General features: G+C 44.9%; 4 protein-coding genes across 4 annotated transcripts; 1 reads left to right on the plus strand and 3 right to left on the minus strand.

Annotated features, from left to right (window-relative positions):
• Positions 1-1,947: 1,947 nt before the first annotated feature.
• On the minus strand, positions 1,948-3,549 carry PADG_02824 (uncharacterized protein; the record flags this gene model as incomplete). Its single annotated transcript, XM_010759849.1, has 1 exon — positions 1,948-3,549. One exon carries the CDS (start codon positions 3,547-3,549, stop codon positions 1,948-1,950), a length of 1,602 nt encoding a protein of 533 aa, XP_010758151.1.
• Positions 3,550-7,721: 4,172 nt separating this feature from the next.
• Positions 7,722-8,123, minus strand: PADG_02825 (uncharacterized protein; the record flags this gene model as incomplete). The annotated part of the gene is made up of 2 exons (XM_010759850.1): positions 7,722-7,993; positions 8,099-8,123. 2 exons carry the CDS (start codon positions 8,121-8,123, stop codon positions 7,722-7,724), a joined length of 297 nt encoding a protein of 98 aa, XP_010758152.1.
• A 2,100-nt stretch (positions 8,124-10,223) lies between these two features.
• Positions 10,224-11,727, minus strand: PADG_02826 (uncharacterized protein; the record flags this gene model as incomplete). Its single annotated transcript, XM_010760313.1, has 2 exons — positions 10,224-11,516; positions 11,575-11,727. The coding sequence occupies 2 exons, from the start codon at positions 11,725-11,727 to the stop codon at positions 10,224-10,226; spliced, it is 1,446 nt and encodes a 481-aa protein (XP_010758615.1).
• Positions 11,728-12,037: 310 nt separating this feature from the next.
• PADG_02827 (uncharacterized protein) lies at positions 12,038-13,449 on the plus strand (the record flags this gene model as incomplete). The annotated part of the gene is made up of 2 exons (XM_010760314.1): positions 12,038-12,091; positions 12,127-13,449. The coding sequence occupies 2 exons, from the start codon at positions 12,038-12,040 to the stop codon at positions 13,447-13,449; spliced, it is 1,377 nt and encodes a 458-aa protein (XP_010758616.1).
• Between the last annotated feature and the right edge of the window lie 251 nt (positions 13,450-13,700).

The raw sequence follows: 13,700 nt of genomic DNA on the forward strand, positions 1-13,700 counted from the left end.
TTTCTTTTTTTATTTTCCTCTTTACGTTTTCTATTTTCCTTAGGCAAATGTCTCGAATAAAGTTAATCGCTTTCCCATTTTTCTTCTTGAATCTTTGAATACTCCAGACCACCTATCCATTCAGTTTTTAGCCTCCCTCGTACCGCCTCTTCTCTGCCGTTCCTTGTTACTTCCTCATAACATTTCTTTTCACCTTATGGTTTGTTCCAGGGCCCCCGAGGAGATGTTGTGTTTCCCTTGTTCCTTTTTCCTTGTCCCCTACATATCTCTACGTACCTACGTAACAAAAATCTATTTTTTTTCCCCCTTAATTGGGTTGTTTTTGCTTTAAAATATGTACTTCTGCGCATCATGTTTGCAGCCTCATTGGAAGCAATTTCTCTCCAGGCATTTTATCATTCGTTTCTTTTCGTCGCGGTATTCCTTGTAGGTATAATGTGTATTTACACTTATTTTTTTTTTTTTATAAGGGATTTGCTTTCGATCTAAAATTTCAACACTGTTTCTAGCTTCATTCTAGCTAGTTTTAGTTTTAGCTGGTGAAATAATTAACGAACATTGAGATGAACGTGCGATCTTCAATTTCTTTCTTTCAATTTATTCCTTTCCATGACGAAGCTTTGTTTATTTATTGGCGCAGGAAGGGGGAATGCAATTGATTTACCCTTTTTTTTTTTTTTGGCGTTTTTCAACATCTAGAACCTCTGGAACCTTTGTTCAGTGGAGAAAAATCCATTCCTTCCTAGATCTGGCACTTAACTCAATTAAAACTTCAAGGACCTTGTGGCTTGTTCAGATCCAAAACTTCCCGGGGTCCGGAGATCCCGTCCTGTGCTAAAAGGAAACCGGGCTTCTTAGTAATTTTTATTATTAACTAACTAGTTAGTTAACGTAAATTGATTTCTTCCCGTCTTCCACTACTTTTGTTTTTCTATCACTTCTAATTTTTAAGAGAAAAAAAAGTTAGAAAAAAAAAGAAGAAAAAGTATATAAAAAAACAACAAAAAAAGGGATAAGATATAAAAACAAAGTGTTTTCGTGGGAAGATGATTGGGAACCTTCTTTGCGTCTGTCTCTTATGTGGCCTGTGTTACAACCAGGTTTGTGATGTCACATGACCTAGGTAGGGTCAAATAGTTAGTTACTGAGAGGGCATGAGAGAGAAGAATGAAGAATGAAGAAAATCCAAATTTTGGAAAGTTTTTGTATTTTCGCATACTCCAATTCACTATCTGTAGAGAACTAGCATTTGGGATTTTCCCCAAGTAAGGTATGTGGTTGCTGCAGGTGTTCGTTGGTGCAGTGCAGTCGAGGTGCGGGAGCATATAATAGTGAGTGCACGTTATGATGGATAAAAGACGGACGTATCAAGAATATCGGTTTAGGATCTTGATCTTGATCTTGATCTAGTGTCTGACAGTTCAACGGGTGATTTTTTTTTTTTTTTTTTTTTTTTTTGGTCCTTGCTTCCTAAGACTGGGTGGGTGTAAATAGATACGTGGGTATGGTCAACCAGCAATGGAAGTTGTAGGACTGAGAGTCGTGCTGGAACGAATGAGTTGATGAGTTGGTATGGTGGTGGTGGTGGTGGTGGTGGTGTTGTTGTTGGTGATGGTGCGAGGGCCTCCGCAAAGGCTTTTTGGTTGCAGGAGAGAAGGGGAGGCACAAGGAGGTAATCTGTACCGTGATGGTGTGGACATGTGTTATATGACCCGAGAGGGAACAGATCGGTAAAATAGAGAATAAAAATATTTCCTCCCGAACAATTAGCGGCTATGACATTTACATTTAAGAAACGGGAAAGGCGGTGGTTGGAGCAGGGTGAGGAGACTGGATGGGATTTGGTCGTTGTGTTCATGTTCATGTACACGTCTCGTATTCATCAATCTTTATCAGCACCCCATTTTATCAGACAATCATCAGAAAGTACTAAACACGTTATGACAATCAGAGATCCATACTCCATCGCCAAGGACGAACGCTACGTGGCGTCTCATCATCATCAAAACATGATGTTTTGGGATTTCTGACTTCAACATGTACGGTGCGCACATGTTCGGTATGTTTAAGATCGATATCGAGAGTTGAAGATGGCCAAGCCGTATGGAGCTTTAGATCGTGCTGCTGCTGCTGCTGTTGATGCTGTTGCTGTTGAATGGAGAATGCTTTCCCGCTATCAGCCGTTGCCTTTGAGGCCGGTCGGGATTGCAAGTGTTCTTCACCGATAGATTGCCATGGCCAATGCCAGGTTGCTGGGGAGGGGTTATCGGATGGTGTAGAGGTGTTGTTATTATCGCTACCGCTATTTTGTTTGCGGGAGTGCTGAGGATAATTCGGAGACGGTGAGTTCGAACGGGAGTTGATCGATGGAGAACGGCTTCGTCGATGGTCATCTGGTGAGGATATTTGGCGGTCACAATCAAGGGAGGAACTAGCGCTAGTTCCTGGAGCGAATACTGGACGTGGAGGGAGGAGGACGACATCGTCTGGGGAGGTTGGCGAGAGTGCATAGAAGTTATCTGTCGCGACGTGTAGGGGGGGTGGTTTGACACGTCTTCTAGCCGTTGGCGAAATATTGGGCTGGGTTGGGTTTGGCCAGTTCTGTGTGCCGTCGAAAGTACCGTCAAGGTGCGCTTCAATTGATCTCCGGTTTGGTCTCCTTCGAGCAGAGGGCGATACGCTATCCTCCTGTTCCTCCCCTTCGTCAGCTCGAGGGGAGGCACCATCTACATTTTTATACTTAATACCAGTGATCTTCTCCCGAATTCCATGTCGCGCATCGTGAACAGAGAGATTTGATCGGACTTTTCCAGCCATCACTTTGGCGCTGGGGGGAGGCTGCAACATCCACCTTGTTTCCGCCCTGCTAGTCGGCCCACAAACGATTGGTGGGTGCAAATCGTTAACGTCCGGATTCCGAGCTACGTAGTACTTGGTAGAACTACCAGTATCCGCTCGCCCACGACCAGACAATCCGACAGAAGATCCCTTAACTTCTTTGCCACCCCATAGCACCTCATCTTCCCGTTGGTAGCGTATTCGATTCCAACGATCTCCAAGCTGGTTCATGAGGGGCTCCTTATCTTTCCTTGAAGAGGGTACCAAGTCCTCCAAAACACCTGTCACTGCCTCAGCTAAGGAGCTACCGGGGGCATTTTGAGGGCTAACTTTAGCTTTAGCTTTGGGTTTTGCATCTGGCTTTGGGGTGGGGCTACCCCCTTGGCTTCCCGTACGGCCGGTCTTGTTGTGATTGTGATTGTTGAGAGTGCTGTTGAGATTGTGAAGGTTCTTGCGCCCGGCTCGTTTCGCAGGAGGGCCAGGGCCCAGGCCGATCTCTTCGTCCCAGTATGAATTTGTGCTGAAGGGGAATGGTTGGTGGAAGACAATTGGGGGTTGGTCGGTTATGATGTCGCCGTTTGGCGAGGGAGGGGGTTCACGATGAGTTCGAGCGGCATCCTTTTTTCGTCTCCTTCGATGAATTGAGGCAGCACAGGGGGTGCAGGCTGCGTAGTAGAAAACAGCGGATTGGGCACCCCTGAACAGCCACATGATCTTCTCCTTCGGATCTCTTCTTCCCCCTTCTCTCCTGTTCGTCTGTCTATGGGTTTAAAGATATGAAGAATGGTCGAATGTTGACAAGTGGTAGAACGGATCTCGGATGGACGTGGATTTTGATACGGAGCACATTGGCGGGTTGCTACGATACGGTCGGATATTTAGCTGCTGGGTATAAAGCGGTAACCATGGGGTCTGGAGGAGAAGTCTCCTACATCGGACGCTGATTGAACGACTGACATTAGCCAGGATGTCGTTGGATGAAATAAGAGGTGATATGGGGGGTTGAGGGGGCGGGGGTTGGTAGTGGACTACTACGACAGGCCCTCGTCCCACCTGCCAGAGTCGTACGCGGTTACCAAGGACCACGAATCACAGTAGTAAATAAGGAGAGCAGTGTGGGAACAGCATACCTAATAATAAGAATAATAAGAGCACGCCTTATCCACAGCAAATAATGTTGCTTACCGTGGCCAGTATGCTCAGTCAGGGGGGCTCTCTACTGGTGAAGCCAGCAGCGCAACAGTGAAGGTGAAGACGAAGATGAAGATTGAGGATGGGTATAGACGCCTCCGGTCAATTGACAACGGTCATTGATGCCTAGGCAGATGGGGTTCATTGGCGGGTCCAGGGTGTTGTTGACAGGTATGGGAGGAGAGAGGTGGAGTTAATGGACATGGGTTTGTTGTAGTTAGTAAATAAGATTATTCTTACATTTAATTTTTAACAGGTATGTTGGGGAATAGCTTTTTGACCCAAGAGGCTATAGAACTAGTTATTGGGGTGAAGGAAGAGACAGATAGAGAACAAGCGCCCAAAACTCTCCCACATTTAACTATTCCACTTTTCCACTTTTCCCACTTTCGAGGTCCATCACCCAATCTCTAAACTAAGCACGGCACTGAGGCGCTCTCACAAGCTGCGGCAGATGCCAGACAATGAGGCTAGAAGCAGGTGAAACGTTAGGTCCCAAGTTTCTGGACTAGATCAAAGTCTCACCATGATATTGACTTTGAGGCGATTTTTATTTTTAATTTTAATTTAGCTAAAGTTTTCTCTTCTTCTTGCTTCTTCTGCTTCTTGTCTTGAATAACGTGATGGGAATAACAAAACTACATGATATCATTCTCAATTGTATCTCATCTGAGAAATTGTCGTTGGGAAGAAGCCACCCAGGTTTTGTCTATTCCCTCGCTACAGAGTACTCCGCACAGTTGAGTGGATTGTCATTTCTACCTCTCCCATGATCTTCAACCTCAGAAGATTTTTATGCACTAGTTAACAGTGGGACACAATATGTATATTCATCTTCTACATATTTTCCAAAATTCTCGCTGTATCTTTGATCCTCATGTGCCGGTCATTCATTTCCAAAAGAATTCAGTTAGGACGTATGCAAGTGGTCCACACTCTGCAATCTGGGCCCTTCCTCTTTGAACTCAAAGAGTCTTTTTCAGCACTTTCATTACCCGAACCTCACGTTCCTCCCGGGATCCGATCAACCATTTGTATCATCATCCATTGTCCAACCTATTATTCTCTATTTGAGGGTTTGATGTGGGGTAACTATAGGACCACTCTCTTCGATATATCGTTTTAAAATTCTTCTCTCCTACGACTAGATCGCAGCTCTGAAATAAATAGGATACTGGAAAATATAATCTATACACTTTCCATTTCTTTCGATCTTTGGCTGTTTGACATCGAACATGCCATTCCGTATACCTTTGGTCAGGAGAGAGGCGCATGATGAGTCGACATGAATGGATGGACCCGGCGTAACTGGGAAACCAGAATAATAAAGAGAGAACCTTTGGCGACTGCGCCTTTCATCTAAATATTCACTGCATTACACATATTTTCTGATTACCAAATTTCCCAATATAATCCATCCCAATTCATAGAGTTCCAAGGTTAGGATGTCCCATCTCAAATTTCAGCCAAACAATGGGTACTTAGGTACAGTTCCCCCTCTATTTATCTGACCGAGCTGAATTTACGTTCAATATGACTGAATCTTTTTTTACCTGCAGATGGTATTACAATTCGCTTCTCACACAAATCTCATCTCATTTGAATAGACGATTAGCTGACCAGTGGGTTATGATAGGAACTGATGCTTCTTTATGACGGACAGTATGAATTAACTGTTGTCTGGCAGCCACTCTATTGCATATAGTTTAGCTAGATAGTCTCTCGTCCAATCCAAAAATTAATCAACCCACAGGTTATAGCTTAGTCCATATGTTGATAATGATATTTATATCTTTTCCTTATTTTTATAAGATATTTAGATTTTGAGATTTATAGCAAAGCAATTTATATTCTCTTCTCTGAATAAAAATAATTATTGAAACTACTTTTAAAGCTTTTGAAACTTTTATAATTAGAGAAAATGCTAAAAGTAACTCTGCTAAAAAGTCTATAAAATATAAATAATTAAAAAAAAAACTAGTATAATAAAAAAGTTTAAATATAAATAAAAAAGTTTTTCAAGTTACAAGAAATTCTTTATCTTTGTATTTGTTATAAATAATAAAATTATAACTAACATTTGCTATAACTAAATTTATTACTACTTTATTAATAAATAATTAATAATATTATCTTCACAAATGATTTAAAATGGAAATATGTATAAATATAAAATCTTGAAATCTTAACTAATAAATGCAAAAATTAATATGCATATTGACAGAATGGCAAGCTTGGTTGATTGCAAAGGTTGCCAACTACGAGAACAACTATACGCTGGAAAATAGGTCACGGGAACGGAAGAGTCTGACATATAGTTTAACTAGCCTCTCGTCGATACATTTTATCTTCCCTTGCATGCATAATTGCCTAGGAAACCTGCGACAATGCCTCTGTTATTTTGACCTGCTTGGGAAAGTTATTAGTCTTGCATCAGCTATTTACACCACGCCCCCGGCCCCCCCCCCTCGCTTTGAGATAAAATTTGAGGTTTCGCTTTTGAAATTTCCTAACTAGGAGAGCTTTACGGAGTAAACATAAGGTTCCCCCTTTCCCCCCTACCCTGCCCTGTCAACCACATGAGCGATATATTGTACTTTGCAAGCCATTGCCGAGGGGAATTGTTCTGGATATGGTGAAAGGAAACACAGCATGTCGCTGTTTTTGGGATGCTACGTCATGGTATATACATACGTGCACTTATGAGATGAGTGGAAGGAAGTCTCTGATGAAAGACGATGGTGAGCGTGTATTGCGGTTCCCTTCGCAAGTTGAATCAATGGAGTCATAGTTACATGTTACGCATATTATGCCTAGGTACGCAGTATAAAATAAGATACGAATGCAGCAAAACAAATCTATGCACAATCACCACCTCAGGCCAACCCAAGAATTCAAGTTGATGAGAGGTAACTTCTGTCTGCCAACATATTTTCTCGCTGATGCGGTCGTTCGCCCTCTCACCCAACCTCAAACTTGCATCGTGCTCTCCGGTTCCTCGGTTTGAGGTATACTTAGGTGTGAACAGATGGTTGGTTGGCTGGCTGGCGCGGATCGGGATAAATTTGTCTCCAGCTTGGTGCCCGGGCGAAGCAGACTTGCACGCAGTCCAGCAAGAAACCCGAGAAAGAAAACTATGCCATGCTCATCCCAGTCCTCCACATTGCAGGTAAAAGCACTCGACTCCCTCGACCAGTTATGCACATCTCACCACGCCTTATCAAGATCATGTTAATTGAGAGCCCCAATAGGCCGGAATTTGGTTGCAGAAAAAACTGTCCACACAATTATTTCCTCTTACCATTACCGGCGGGGTGTACAATATATTGGTTCAATGTTTCAATCCCTTCTCCTCCTGATGAATCAAGACTGTTTTTCCATGTACAGTACATTTCCCTTTTGCGTCCCATGCCTCGATTCTGTCCTTTGACACCTCCCTTTGCTTTCCTGTTTCCCCCTTGATTAAACCAAGCCCCGTTCCATAATATATGTCATCCTACGTATTACCATCTCTCCCTGCACGCAGAACCATAGCGCTGCTCCGGGGGAACTAGAAAATGGGGGTGAAATAGAGGCAGCATACCCCGTATAATCAGCGGACGCGGGGTAAAATGGAAAAGCGGTCCCCACTTTAAATAAAAAGAAAAAGAAAAGAAAAGAAAAGAAAAGGCATGCATCGGGGGTTTCCACTCTTAGATATGTTTCGTGCTCTTGACCATTTCACCCTTAACCTTAGACCAGTCAATGCCACTGTCGATTTCCTCATCGACTTCTCCGCAGATGACGACGTTATCGCCACGTATCAGATACAGGCCATGTTCGACCTGCGAGCTGGGTTCTGGGTCATCGGGGGTTCGTATTATGCGCTCCACTGTCTGTGACAGGACGAGATTTGTGAGTTGATCGGTAGAAAGGAGGGTGCCAATTAGTGTGCGACCGTCTACGGTGAGGATGAGGACCTTTTCTGTTGTGGGCAGAGAGGGTATATACGTTAGCTCTGGTTTTTTACGGGTAGGTTTGGCAGCTAGCCATTGCGGATATGAGTGCGGATATCACTGGGGCAATCAACTGTTTATGTAGGATTGGAGAGACATGATTTCGGTAGCAACCCAAATTGGAACCCCCGTCTCTCTTAAATTGAACAGGATCCGGACAGAACAGTCGACTGAGATTCTATCCCTCTCCCACTTCCCCCGGGTTAGGGAGGTTGAATGGGAATGACGGAACAATTGAGAAAGGTCCACCAGAGACAAGGATGTAGCAAGAATAGGAAGATATTATGTAAGAAATATTCGCTGGTAAGTCTGTAAACGGTAATATTGTTTGCGCTCAGATATTATTTGGTTTTCTTTAGAGTAATTGATCTCATCTTTTTCAATTCGGGCTCGGCACAAGTTCTGTTGATTAGATAATACAAGCCAAACGATTTCCCCACCGGGCGAAACAACCAATTTGAAATATTTCAATTATCAAACTCATCCACTTCAACACACAATTATGACGCCAATTCGCAATAAAAAGTCTTCAAATTCTCCTGAGAGGGAGGGAAGTCTTGAGCTTATGATAAATGCTATTAAAATGCAAGAAATATTCTCAGTTTCTGAAGCTGTGTGTCTATATGAGGTTCCTCACTCAACTCTTGTCCATCAACTCAACGACTGAACTGTACTGGTGAATTTTACGCACAAATTCACAGAGACTGACTCAGGCTGAAGAGGATAGTCTTGTTGAATGGATGAGATAGGAGTCAAATGGCTTACTAGGTTGTTTATTCCAGCGCAAATCCACGCAGGGCTGGCACACATATACTGTTTATTCTGGACGGACACGGCAGTCATCTTACTCTCAAATTTGATCATATTCGCAAAGAGACTAGGATTATTTCTTTCTGCATGTCAGCACATTCATTACATCTCTTGCAGTCGTTAGATGCGAGTGTTTTTGTTGTTTTAAAATGAGCATATGGAGGGAGGTCTAGTTGAGTAGAGAATTTGGTTTGGATTCAATCTTATTATAAAGGAGATTTTCTAGATGCTTATTCTGCAAGTGTGGACACAAGCCTTTACTACACACAGGACTCAATGTGAAGGAGGTCTAACTAGGAATGAAGCTCAGGGCCTCATTCCAGCAGCTGAGCCTGTTGAACAGCCCGTCATTCAACCCCCGCGAGCCTGCCACCCCCTAGCCTGCAGTATGATCACGGCTCCACCACGGTGCAGCAATTGCAGTTCCCATAGGGATAGAAGAGCTGGATGCCCTAAACCTAGTGCCATTTAATTTGATTTAATTAGGGGTTGTTGAGTGTAGATAATTTGAGTTGAAATCTAGCCAGTTGACGGGTGTTCGCTCGGTGGGGAATAACGTTGGTTGCTAGTTAACTAGTTAGTTATTCCATTAGTTTAGCGAACTGAGGTTGGAATTAATTTATACCGAATTCTCAACAGGTAATGACTAGTTCATCATCTGCGCTGAACAACGACTCTTCCCAATGAAAACAAGTAGCTAGAAGCATTCTGAAAATGAGATTCTCGAGATCCGAAATAATGAAGGATAGAGAATAGTAAGGGGCCCCACACCGTTTTTCAAACCTAGAGATTGTTGTCAAGGTTGGTTTCCAAGAGTAACAATATTCCAGTCGGTGGTCAGTGTCCTAGAAATATGGCTGAAATAATCGACCCTGCTTGGGAGGGATATATGTGTTTTGGGTGGACTGAAGACCTCCTCGCGATAACGAACCCCTAATCATATATTTTACCTAAAACATTCCTAAACTGAAATAGAATATATGCAAAATCGCAGACAATGAAACCCCTCCATACCTAGAAAACAAGTTAAAACCAAGCTAAAACCAAATAAAAAGAATCATAAAATGAGAAAGTTACCAGAGCCCCCAACGATACACCGGTTAGTTCATAATCAAAGACTCAGAGCAATATTCTAGAGGATGCCAGACAAAAAAGGAGGTAAAAGAGGTTGGAAGGTCCAGTCCGGAGTCTGATGAAATTGACTGATACCAGGCGCATATCCCTTCCACAACTTTTCCCCCTGGAGCATCCATCCAGCTCTTGAACTGTTCATAACCAGTACTAGTATTCACCACATAAAAAAGAAAGGAAAAGAAGGGCGAGCAACAATCTTGAGTCAAATTTAGCTGAATGTGTACATATATGTGCAGGATTGAAAGGGGGTGTGTTTCAACTCAGCTCCGAAAGATCCAATGGAACGCTACTGCCCCTACCAGCTCTATACAGTTTCTGGCCAACACGGAACTCCCTGGGTTTCGGAAATAGTGACTCGTTTTGGAATTTGAATCTTGAATCCTCTATTGGAACTCGTTGGGAAGAACTTCTCATGGAGTTAGCTTGGGAATTAGGTCGTAGTGATGGACCGCCATTTGTGAGCGTGTAGTTACTTGGGTCCAGTAATGAGTGGACAGTTTGCTGTTGCTGTTGAGGTGCTTGATGTTGGTCTGCGTAGGAGGATGGACGTGAAGTGAAGGGAGTCGACAGTAAGGACGATGTTCGCGCCGATGATAGTGAGGGAAGGGATGATGTTGGGGGTGGTGGTGGTGGAGGCGCGGATGGAGCAGCCGTTTGTGGTAGAGGTGGGGTCGCTTGCGAAAAAGCGCTCCTAGCAGCTTGCATAGCTATTGACGCTGAGGCTGCTGCAGGGGGTCCGTTGGTAGCAGGCGGGGGTGGCGGCGTTAATCGAGACGGAGGTGGCCGGGGAGCGGAAGATGGTGGAGGAGGTGGTGGGGCAGATGATGGTGGAGGTGCCAGATGCGCTGATGTTGGTGGTGGAGGAGGGGCTGCTGGGGGAGGCGGGGCTGATACCTTTCGAGCTGTTGGGGGGGGAGGGGGTTTGGCGCCCGGAAACGGTGGTCGTGGAGCTGGGGATTCTGGAGCTGATCTGGTAGAGAGATGAGAGACTGATGATAAAGGTCTCTGTGAAGGACGAGGCGGAGCCTTTCGTAGATTTGCAACCATAGGATTCTCGGGGGGTTGTGGAGGACCGTCATTTGTCGGCAGTGGAGGGCGAAAGCCTGGGGCTTTGGTGGGGGGTTTTGGAGCACTGCCCGTAGGAGCCCATGGGCCTGATTTTCTGGAGTGTTCCGAGTCTGAGAGGTATGAGGCATCTGGGTTCGCGCCGGTATCAATCCCACCACGCTTCTTCAGCTTTGGCATGCCGCCAGCAAATAATCCACCTATTTGAGGTGCTGAAGAAATTATCCCGGATTCGTCACTACCACCACCAGTAGGAACTACTCTACGGCCTTCGTCGCTATTACTCCGCAATCGGTTTCCACCCGAGACTGGCGGTGCTAGGCCAGCCGATGGTCTAGGCATCCCGGCAGGAACGGGAGGTGCTCCGCCGATAGGAGGGCCACTAGATGCTCCGGACGACTTCCCAATCATAGGGGCAGATCTATCATTCGTTACGGCTTTCTTAAGGCGGGTGCCTTTCGAGATATCTGAGAGAAGAGCTCCCTAAGCAGTAGGTGTTAGTTTGGATGAGGATATTCTAAAGGGGTCCATGAGATCATACCCGGTCTTGCACAACTGCTTTTGGAACTTTACTAGGTAGATTACTGGCCTTGGGTAATCCGCCAGCTGCAGGGGGTGGAGGTGGAGGAGGACCACCGCCAGCCACAGGAGGCGGAGGTGGTGGTGGTGGTGGTGGAGGGGGGGGAGGAGGCATGGTGCAGGTAACTGTCAGCGGGCTAAGTTACTTAGTGAGAGAAGAGAAGGATGCAAGAATGGCCAAGATAAGAAATGGAGGAAGGAATATTAACTCCTATTGCAGTACAGCCTCAGCATAAGGTATTTATCATCATATAAAAAAAAATATCCATTTGTCAATATAAGAGTGAAAGCGTAGTCATTAGAGAGTGGTAAGTGATATTACCTGGAAGATAATGGGGCTTCCATGCAGGGTTTAGCGCCACGGGCTTAGGTAAGGCACTTGAATCGCTAACTTAGTTTCCCTAGTTGGAGACTGACACTTTGACATGATTGACATCGCCCTTTATATCGTAAGACATGAATTTAAAGGCAAACTATATGTAAGTTGGGTTATGCTTCTTCTCTAGTGATGAAGTGCATTCCACTTCAAGCTCCAAGAAGGGTCCGTGGCTCAGTGTGTCAACTCTGCCAGTTTTCGAAATCAATTCCGCACCGCGAAAGAGCTGCTGTTCACATCCAGTCAACTGGTGTCTCTACGAGATTCAACACCCTACTCCCAAATGCCGGACACCAAAAGCGGAGTTTCAGATCGGTTTTCAATCTGCACAATGGAATTTCACGGAGATTTGCGTCAGGTGGAACATATGCGAAGCCTCACGGTGACCCGGAGGCCATGTTAAAGATGGTCTTTAAAGAATACCAGACCATGATAGCTTCTCCCCGCGTCCCTTCAGATGAAGCCGTGGTACAATTCCTGCAGCGCTGCGGCGAGGTTGTGAAAATAGCACTCTCCAAAAATTATGACACAGTTTTCTCTTTGGCTACGAATAGTGATACCAATGCCACCTCATCTCTCCTTGATCTCGACGTTGAAGACAGAGGCAATGGAACTGGAACTGGAACTGGAACAATATCCGCGCCACAAACACTCCCCAAGCAATCACCAAAATCGTCCAAAACGTCAAATTTTCAATCGCGGATGGCAACTGAGATATCCTCATTGCTGAATGATCTTCTCCGCAACCCCAAAATTTTTATCTCCCCCGAAGTCCTTCGCTACTACACCCTACTTCAAGCCCAGCTCAAGGAAGCTGACCACTTCCCCGAAATATTCTCACTCTATGCTACGAAACCGGTACCAAACGATAACGGTTCTACCATCACCTACCACACCCCAAACCCCAAGACAGTTAAAAGCGCAATACCCAAAGACCTCGCAAACATTGCCCTCGATGTCGCTATTGAGAAGAAAAACCTAGCCCTCTGCCTCGCAATCATAGATGAATCTTTCTGCAAACCAGCCTTCTACCGATCGAAGTTCTTCCGCAAAGCTGCGCTGCCACTGGCAGGCCTAGCCACCGCCCCGACGGCAGCGTATGCAGCGGCCTTATACATCTCCACACTCCAATCAGCCATGGATCCCAATACCGCTCTCTGGCTTTCCTTTTCGGCCATTCTTGCCTATGTAGGTTTCACGTCTTCCATTGGTATGGTTGCGATTACCACTGCCAATGATCAGATGATGCGCGTGGTGTGGATACCTGGCATGCCATTGCGGCAGCGTTGGCTGCGTGAGGAGGAGCGTGCGGCTATGGATAAGGTTGCGGTGGCGTGGGGATTTAAGGATCCGATGAGGATTGGGGAGGAGGAAGGGGAGGAGTGGGAGAGTCTGAGGGAGTTTCTTGGCATGCGGGGGATGATTTTGGACAAGACGGATCTGATGGATGGGATGGAGTGAGGGAGGATAAGAATCCTATTTTATGGGAAATAGTCACTGACTGTACACTATGTAAATATAATTCGTTTTATCATTTTTAGATGAAATAATTTTCCTTCAGTAAGGGCTCTACTCAACATGGGATTGAGGAAAAACAGGAAAGTGAGAATCCTATGCTCGAAGCTAAGGAATACAAGTGGAATTTTCAGGTTGTTAATGTTCATGTTTCGTTACTGTATATTTTGCAAAGACCTAATTAAGACCCAGATCGA

The sequence above is a fragment of the Paracoccidioides brasiliensis genome (assembly GCF_000150735.1).
Source record: "Paracoccidioides brasiliensis Pb18 unplaced genomic scaffold supercont2.3, whole genome shotgun sequence".
Classification (NCBI taxonomy): Eukaryota; Fungi; Ascomycota; class Eurotiomycetes; order Onygenales; family Ajellomycetaceae; genus Paracoccidioides; species Paracoccidioides brasiliensis.